This window comes from Notamacropus eugenii, chromosome 2 (assembly GCF_028372415.1).
Source record: "Notamacropus eugenii isolate mMacEug1 chromosome 2, mMacEug1.pri_v2, whole genome shotgun sequence".
Lineage (NCBI taxonomy): Eukaryota > Metazoa > Chordata > Mammalia > Diprotodontia > Macropodidae > Notamacropus > Notamacropus eugenii.
In genome coordinates this window covers 396,027,588-396,037,312 of record NC_092873.1, presented here as the reverse complement: position 1 = coordinate 396,037,312, position 9,725 = coordinate 396,027,588, and the positions used below count along the sequence as shown (strand labels likewise).

The 9,725-nt window shown below is 41.5% G+C and overlaps 1 protein-coding gene across 1 annotated transcript in view; it reads left to right on the top strand.

Moving 5' to 3' along the window:
• The first annotated feature begins 4,364 nt into the window (after positions 1-4,364).
• Positions 4,365-9,725, top strand: part of ERO1B (endoplasmic reticulum oxidoreductase 1 beta) — a 56,680-nt gene continuing 51,319 nt past the window's right edge. The window contains exon 1 of the mRNA XM_072647547.1: positions 4,365-4,721. Within this exon, the coding sequence (XP_072503648.1) occupies positions 4,626-4,721 (96 nt within the window). The 5' untranslated portion in view covers positions 4,365-4,625. The remainder of the gene's footprint in view (positions 4,722-9,725) is intronic.

The following is a 9,725-nucleotide window of genomic DNA, read 5'->3' as shown; positions in this document are numbered from 1 at the left end:
TCAGACAAAGAAATTAAAGCTTCCTATAGTTCTTTGAAAAAATGCTCTAAATCACTATTGATTAGAGATGTGTAAATTAAAACAACTCTGAGGTACCAACTCACACCTATCATATTGGCTAATGACAGAAAAGGAAAATGACAAATGTTGGAGATGTGGGAAAACTGGAACACTAATGCATTGTTGGTGAAGTTGTGAATTAATCCAATCATTCTGGAGAGCAATTTGGAGCTATATCCAAAGGGCAATCAAACTACACATACCCTTTGATTCAGCAATACTAATGCTAGACCTGTATCCCAAATTGTGTTTTTTTTTTAAGGGAAAAGAACCTATCTGTACAAAAATATTTATAGCAGCTCTTTTTGTGGTAGTTAAGAATGGAAATTGAGGGGGTACCCATGAACTGGGGAATGGCCAAACAAGTTGTGGTATATGATTGTGATGGAATAGTAGTATGCTCTAAGAAATGATGAATGGGCTGATTTCAGAAAAAACCTGGAGTTACATGAACTGATACAAAGGGAAGTGGGCAGAACCAGGAGAACATTGTACATAGTAACAACAATATTATACAATGAAGAACTGTGAATGGCTTATCCAGAGAAAGAATTAATGCTGTCTGAATACAGATTGAAGCATACTATTTTTCTCTCTTTTTTTTACTCCCTTCCTTCCTCCCTCCCTCTTTTTTGAGTCTTCTTGCACAAAATGACTAATATGGAAATCTTTTACATGCTTGCACATATATAACCTATATAAGATTGCTTGCCATCTCAGGGAAGGGGGAAGGTAAAGAGAGAATGATAGAATTTGAAACTCAAAACTTTGAAAAAAAAATGAGTGTTAAAAATTGTTTTTATGTATAATTGGTGGAAAACGATTATTAAATATTAATAGTTGACAATAACATAGCAACAATAATAATAGTGATCATATATATAGCACTTTAAGTTGTATGGAGTAGTTTCATGTTATCTCACTGGATCCTCATCTATTGAATTGGATACTGCAAGTATTATTAGCCCCATTTTACAAATGAGGAAACTGACTCTAAAGAAAATATGGTGTACATGTACTTAGTTGATACATCTCTGGGGCTCTAAATTGGCTCAAGAGTCCTTTAGCTATTATGATTTAGGTAATACAAACTACTTAAACATAAATTAAGAAGGTAAATATGCTGGGCTGGGGAGAAGGGGAAAAAAAAATTCCTAAATAGAGTGGTTTCCATTTTTCCCTTCTTTCATATGACAGTTCATGCTTTGGCAAATTGGAGAAAGAGGAAATCAAGAAGAAGGAAAACGATAAGAAAGATAAAGGAAAACAAACAAAACTGGAGAAAGAGATGGGTAGTTACTCAAGAGAGTAAATAGGATTACAGTTGCTACCAGTACTGATACTATATGTGCTAAAGCACAAATGAGCATAGTAGGTATATACATGAACATAGTCATTCACATATACAGATTGTTGCTGAAGTTATGAGTGTGATTGAGCAGTCTTGCAGAGTAAACAAAGAAAAGCATAGGAGGAAAGAGCCTTTGGATGACACTCACAGTTATGGAGTTTTATAGGAGTAGAAGAGACAACAAATGAGGTGGAGAACCAGGAAAGTAAAGTGTCAAAGAAACCAAAGGAAAGGTATATAGCTGATCATTAACATCAAAAGAAGTAGAAGAGACGGAGACTGAGAAAAATCTACCGGTTTTAGACAATAGGTCATTGTTAACTTTGTGAGATACATTTTCATATAGTGATAGAGACAAAATTATAGAATGTTAAAATTGGAAGGAACAGCAATATCAGCTAAAGGAATCTTTCAAGGAAGGGCAGATGTAATGTGCATGTGATTCAATGAAGCAGCTAGTTAGCTCAGTGAATGCAGTGTTGGGCCTAGAGCCAGGAAGACCTGAGCTCAAATGAAACCTCTTACACTTGCCAGCTGTGTGACTCTGGGTACATCATTTAACCTCTTTCTGCCTCATATCCCCCAACTGTAAAATGGGGATATTAACAGCATCTACCTACCAACGGTGTTGTGAGAATCAAATGAGATATTTGTAAAGTGCTTAGCACAGTGCCCGGCACATAGTAAGCATTAAATAAATCTTATTGCCTTTTTTTTAATGCATTGTAGAGAACACATAAAGACTCCTTTATGTTTAGGCTGTCAGATAATTGACAGTTGGGTCCTCACAGGTGAGAAGGTCAAGGTCATGTTGAAGAAAAAAATAATACTAATAATATTCTGTAACTTGGGCTCACTAAAGTTTTCCAGAAACAGTTTTATTGAATTTATCATTTATCTACAACCAAGCTAATTCTAGTTGTGGGGGGAGGGACACACGTATGTACACATACACACACAAACTGCCATCATCCCAGTGGTCTGCTGGTAATATTATCAACAGGCTTTCAGGAAGAAAATTAGATACATGACATATTTTTACATTTAATCAGCATTATTAACATTTTCTCCATCATTTTCTTAAGCCTATAACAATAAAACAATAAATCAAATTCTGATTTGCATATTTCTTAGATATAAATGCTTATGCTGAAAACTTACCAATCAGCTCTACCTGTCCTTCTCTTCTGACACGAATCTCCACACGACAGTCCTAGGATACAATTATGGGAAGCTTAAGCAGTTAAAAAAATCATAATTTGTTCAAATACAGTAATAATTCCAAAAGAATCACCACTCAATTCCCTTCTGGAACACTCCCATTTAGGACTGAAGAGTTCTCTCCTGTTTGATATCTCAAATTTCAAAAGAGAAGCCTTTCAAAAGTGGAGAATTCTTAGGGGGTCTCAAGCCAATCACTCCAGGTAGGGAAGCGCTGATCTTATCTAGATAAGAGATAAACTGGTAATACCCCATTTATGAACTATCCTTTTGCCAACTCTCAAATCCTTATCAACTACTCCTTTCAAAGAAAGGCCTTAGTTTTAATTTTTCCCACTTTCATAAAGGAAAAAGTCTGAAAAAAGGTTTAAGGAGGAAAAATAGTGCTTCCTAATATTTTCAGAGAAAGTAAAAAGTGTTTTTAAAAAAACCATCCATCATCATTGGTTAGTCAACAAACCTTTTTAAAAAATTTACACATTAGTCATGTCGCAAAAGATACATGCACACACACCCCAAAAAAAAATAAAGTGAAAAAAAGACTGCTTCAGTCTGCTCTCTGGGTGGATCAGCTCTCTCTCTCTCTGGAGGGGAGCAGCATTTTCCACCCTGGGTCCTTTGGCATGGTCCTGGATCAGTCTTCATGGGAGCAGCTGAGTCTTCCCAAGTGGATCATCCTGGCCACGTGGCTGTTCCTGCGTACAGCGTTCTCCTGGTTCTGTGCGCTTCCTTCTGCATCCGTTCCTAGAAATCCTCCCCAGTGTTTCTGAATCCATCCTCGTGTCATTTCTTATGCTACAATAGTATGTCCTCCCAGAGCACAGCCAGGAGGCTCAGTGGATAATGGGGAAGCCTCCTCATCCTGACTTCAGACGCTTGCGGGTGGGTGGTCAGCCACCCTTTCTGCCTCAGTTTCCTCGTCTGTAAAGGGTGGGATGTGACTGCACTACAGCATCCCATCGCGTTTATATGCCACCATGTCAACCATGAAGCACCCACCCTGTGCCAGGAGCCACGCTAAGCGCGGGAGGGCAGAGGACGAACCGAGGGCAGCCCTGCTCTGGAGTTTAGGGGGTCCCATAGCGGAGGGTGAACCCCCGAGTCCTCTCTTTAAACGGCTGGGCATGAAGATTTTGGGCTTCCCATTTTAAGGAGGCTTTGGTGAAATGCCGGGGTTCCTGGGGGAGGGGAATTCTGAGGCCTTGAACACACACGCTACGAGAAGCTTCGCTTTGTTTGGATTTTCTGGACAAAAACCTGGGCTAAATTCAGGACCAGTGACCCCGAGACACCAAGGCGATCTTCTTGGGGGCCGAGAACACTCAGCAGCTTCCTTTTGACCCCTTTACCCTCCACGAGAGGGTAAAACACCGTGACTCATGCCACCGGGCGAGGTGGCACGTAAAGGGTACTTTCCAACCTGAGCTTTCTCACGTAATGCCAAGCAAGCCTCCAGCCACCCATGTGGTCACCTCCTCTTGTTTTGGAGGCGCGCGTGGTCCTTCCTGATAGGCCGCGGCTGGGCCTCGCGCTCCCGCCGACCACAGAATTCCCACCCCTTCTGTAGTTCCCGGCCTTCCTCGGAGGGTCCTTCCGGCTCTCGGCCTGGGAAGCCCTTGGGGGCGGTAGGGAACTACAAATCCCAGAGTGCTCAGCGCACGCGGGCGGGGAGCGGCCGGGAAGAGCACGGGAAGGCGGGAGGCGGGGCCCCGTTGCAAGAGGGGAGGGGAGGGGAGGAGAGGAGAGGGGAGGTAGTGGGGCTCGGCTCCGCCACCAGTGGGCGGCTCGCTAGACTTGCCTCCAGACGCCTGACAGGTGTCGCGGAGACGTTGACCGGCGAGCTAGGGACTCTTCCGCCGGGCTTCCAGGGCTCTCCGTGGTCGTTCGTGGTCGTTCGGCGCCTCGGTGGCGCGGGCGGGCCGAGGCGCGGTCCCCCTTCCCCCCCACCCGGTCCCGGCTGCGGCGGAGGAAGAAGGAAGGAGGCGAGGGCAGCATGAGCCGAGCTGGCAGCCGCAGCCGGGCCGGGGCAGCGGCCGCCGTGCAGCTGTGGGTGACCCTGAGCTTCCTGAGCAGCATCGCCGAGGCCCAGGTAGCCGGGCATGGGGGCAGGCGGGCCGGGCTTCGACCCTGCCGGACGCGGAGCGGAGCTCGAGCATCCGAGCCCCCTGTGGAGCGCCCGCTGTGTGCGAGGAGGAGGAGGGAAGGTTGGGTGGCGGCCCACGGAGGAGGAAGAGGCTGAGTGCCGAGGGTGGCTTCTTTGGAAGGGGAAGGAGCAGAGAAAGGGAGACGGAGAGCTGTCCCCCTCCGCTCCCACCGTGTCCCCCCGAGCCTCCCCGCCCCTCCCTACTCCGCCCTCCGCCTCCATCCCGCTGCCCCCGAGGGAGAAGGTACCCGATGGGCAGGAAGGCTTCCCCTTCTCCAACTTTGCCCTCTGGACTCGAGCCCACTTGCTGGCTTGCCCCCTCGAGTTGGGAAGGGGCATCTTGCCCCCAGCCCAGCACCCGAAGCTTCGCTAGTGGTGGTGTCCACGCAGCTGGGGGAGAAGCCCCCGGCGTGGACCCATTCGCCCTGTGGTGGGTTCAGCGTCAGGACACAGGGTTTGAGGGTTTGAGGTGGCCCTGCCAGGCTGGGGTGAGGCTCCCACTCCCCTGCAGGAGGGCAGAAGAGTTCTTCGTGTGGAAATTCCCAATACCCCCCATGCAGGTCCTGTTTGAGCGTCCTTGAGCTCGGCGACCCACCGCTCCAGAGAGGTTTTACTTCTGTTTGTCATCTGGGTGGGTGCTGAGTGGGCTGCCCACTGATTTCTGGGGCTTTGTGTGGTTTTGGGTTTTTTTATGTTTTAATTTTTTGCACCTGCTCCAAGGTACAAATAAAGTGGCGAAGCTGCCAAGAGGAAAAAAACAAGGTGTCCCAGGTGGTCCTGTAAGGAGGGGAGATGAGGTGGTAGCAATTAGAGCAGGTTGCCCCCTGAAAAGGGAACACCATTGTGAGGTTGTGAATGTAAACTTGTGTTTTTGACATTATTCGGAGGCTAATTTTCATGAGTGTAGTTGGATATGCTTGTGACTGCTCGGCTGTACGTAAAATAATAGTATTTATGGAACATAGTGATATTTCCTTGTTCACTTGGTTCTCATTCCTAACTAACATATGTCTGAAATGGGTGCAGAGCTTTTGCTTAGCCTCTTAGTTGTAACATTTTTATAATGGAGATAATGTGAGACAATATTTATTATTAGATAATATGAGCTTTTCTTTGGCTAATAATATCACTTTTTCTTCATTGTGAACTTAATTTAAGAGGAAGAATATAATGGAATTTCATAATGCAAATTATATTTGACAGTTTAATTTCCTAGTTTGTAGTTATTAATAAGGTATTTTTCCCAATGGGAACATAGTGTATTTAGGATTAATTTTCTTGGTTTCTGCTCTGTTTAAAAAAAAATCTTCTTTTTAAAAATAGTATACGTAGTGCATATTTTGGGCTTCCAATACAAGCACCAACCCAGAAGCTTTAGTTTATGACCCTTCACGCATCCCTGATTATTATAAAAACATGAAATTTGCATGTGTTATGTCTGAACTGTTAGGTCAACAATTACAGAAATCTGTGGGTGGATTGAAGTGTTTGAAAATTAGTCCTTAAAGCAAATAAAAATATAGGTTTTTTTAAAAAAAAAATTAAATTGTTCCTTTATACAGTAAGGAAATATACATAAATGTTGAGGCCTGGAATCTGAAAATTTTTTTTAGTTCAGTTTCTCCCTTTCTCTCATTGTGTTCGATTAGTAGAGAAACAGTTTAAGTGACAGCTGAGAAACTATATTCTTAAAAATGTTATTTGCAGTGAGCCAAAGGCATGAACTATTTAATGGAATCCAGTACGTAATTTTGAATACTTCTTTTTGCCAGAAAAAGACAAAATTTATTTCCCATTGTGTAATAAATCTCAGTATTCTCTTTTCTATTTTGTTTCACTTGATTATAAATTAAATGCAAAAGTGCTTTGAAGCTGAACACAGCAACCTGTACTGAGGCTACTGTGAATACAGCTGGTGATCTTTCTGTAAAAAAGAAATTTGAATGTTCCATTCTGTTGGATTGGAATATAATCTTTGGTAGAGACCTGAGTGACTTTCAGATCTTGCATTGACAAAATTGCAACTGAAGATCTTTCATTTGTATATGTCTATCTATGTCTATACATACACACTTAAGTGTTCCATTTTGCTCAGAAGAGTAAAGAAAACTTATTTAAATAATTTAAGACTAAAGAAACTTTCCCCAAAGAGCACTTTTCCTTCTTTATCTTATAGAATCCCTTAAAAGTAATTATCTTATGGTACTTAAAATCTGAGGCATTTAGGATTACATTAAGGGGGGGGAGGTTGGGAGGGTTGTGGCCCTGGGGTAGAGGGGGCAGTTGTTCTCAGTGATGCTGAGTGTTAAGTAGTTGGCATTTTGGCTTTAGTATTAATACTCTAGGAGTGTTAGAACTTCATTCAGATCTTTTAGGAAATAATAGTAATGATCATTAGCATTTATATAGTGCTTACTATATGTGCTAGACTAAGCACTTTACAAATGTTACCCCATTTGATCTTCCCAACCATCCTGTGAGGTAGGTACTGTTGTTATCCCCATTTTACAGGTGGGGAAACCAAAGCAGACAGAAGTTAAATGACTTGCCCAGGATCACATAGCTAGAGGATCAAAAGTTGGATTTGAACTCAGCTCTTCCTGACTTCAGACTCATCTGCTATGCCACATAGCTGTTAAGCTAACAAGGTTTAGTTATGGTACAAAGAAAAATTCACCAGTGTAAGTCATCCTGACAATGCAGTTTTTCACCTTCCGTCAGCTGCATGTTGAATTACATGACATTTTCAGGAATAAGCTGTTAACCTGTAGACAGGTGGTGAAGGAAAATGCATTTGATATATGTGTCCTAGAACTTTGCTTTGTGAAATAGGCATTTGCTAGATTGGAACTGGCAGTTGCAATGGCCTGCGTTGCATTTTGATATCCAAAAATATTTGCATGAAGTACCATATTATAGTTTACACAGTCCTAAACTAAGAAAAGATTGTTTTCCAAAAGTTTGTAAATATGTTCAGTTATCAAAAACTAAGGCAGAGATCTTTTTTCCTACAGAGAAAATAGATAAATAATGCTTAGGTTCTTAGGGCAAAATATAAAACTGTCTTTAATCCATAATGTAACTAGAATAATACTAATGGCCTTGTACCTGAACTTTGAATCTTGAGTTCAGAACTTTGAGTTGGGAGATAGGCTTGAAAACTCTGGAGACTAGGATGCTGCTAACATTGGTCTTCAGTAGCTGGGGAATAGGAAAAGAGGTTCTAACTTCAATTCTGTAGTTGTAGGGTAGTGGGGTTTCCAGCATCTCCTACTGAGAAGTGGGTTTCTATGGCAGAGAGCAGCAGCAAGGACTTTATTGGGGGTAGACTTTGATAGCAGATATCAACCAGGATTGAGCCCTATAATATTGAGATAGATATATAGATGGGTAGCAGAGCTCCAGTTAAATGGAACCATTCCCCATTTTCTAAAGATGCCTTTTACTTTCCTGCATCCCCATCTTTATTCTCCCTTTTTTTTGGATGGGTTGAGTGAAGTGGTTCTTTGACTTATGATTTCATTGTCTTACAGAATCCCTTTTGTGAGTAAAGTGAGGAAACTCTGCCTTTGCAGATTGGCACACCTGCAGTCTTACAGGATTATCCAGGGGTGTTGGGAGGTTATAAGGGACTTGCCCAGAGCCAGTATGTGTCAGAAGCTGGACTTGAGCCTAGAGCCTTCCTGTCTCTCTGGCCAGACTTCTTGCTACTTTGTTATCCTGCTTATCCCAACCTGGTAAAATTCTCTGTACCCTTTGAGGTCCAGTTCAACTGTCACCCTCTATACAGAGCCTTTCTTAACTAATCCTCTTTCCCTAACTCTTATTTCCATTTTTGTATTAGTATTGTATGTGTATTCTGTCTCCCAATTATATTATCAGGCCCTTGAGAATCACATCTTAAATTTATCTTTGTATTTTCTCTATTGGCTTGCATATAATTTATATGAGTAAATGAGTAAATAAATGTTATGTACTAGTCATTGATAAAATTAGAATTTTGGAGCTGGAAGGTACCTTAGTCCTGAGAGTATTTCTAAGTCATTGGCAGTTTGTTTTTTCTTTGCCATATTTTCTTTAAAATTTCTATCAAAGGACATCTGGGTGGCACAGTGGATAGAATGCTGGCTTGTAGTCAGGAGGACCTGAGTTCAAATGTGGCCTCAGACACTTGATACTTAATAGCTGTGTGACCCTGGACAAGTCACTTAACCCCAGTTGCCTTGTAAAAAAAAAAATACTATTAAGAGCACACTGCTAATTATATTAGAATATAAGACATATAGGAAAAATATTTATAAATTTATTATTAATGTATAGTATTTACTTGAGAGGAAAAAAAAGTCAAATTTCAAGATCTTCATGGTATGTGTCCATTAAAAATTTGAAGCTCCAGTAATCATCATAGAATAAGATGGTATGGAAATATTGGCAGGAATTTATAAAAAATAATTATGAAGACTTTCTTTAGTAAATCGGTAAATATTTAGCAAATATTTAGTAAAATAGCAAATATTTAACATTTTTAATATTTCATCATCCAATCCTGAAACAGATTTAAAGTTGATCTGCAGTTAATTCTGAAACAAAATGTGTCCTCCTATGTCACTATCTATAATACTCAGCAATAGTCCCCCATCAGGTCCTTACGTATCATGTGACTGTTTTCAAAGATTATGCTTTCTTTTCTCATTCCTGTCAGAAATACTCAGGAAAAGGGGAATTGGAGGGGAGGGAGACTTTGTTCAGTTGTCTTATTCTATTATTATTCCAAATTTCTCTCAAGAGTCACCTAATGGCTGTTCTGTGTCCAATAGACCTTAAGTTATCCCAGCTTTTTACTGTACTTAATACCAAATGTTCATAGCATAACCAAAAAAGTTATTTTGACTTTTATAGATGTTCAAATCTTGAACTTTGAGTAATGACTCAATTAGCAAATTAATTTTC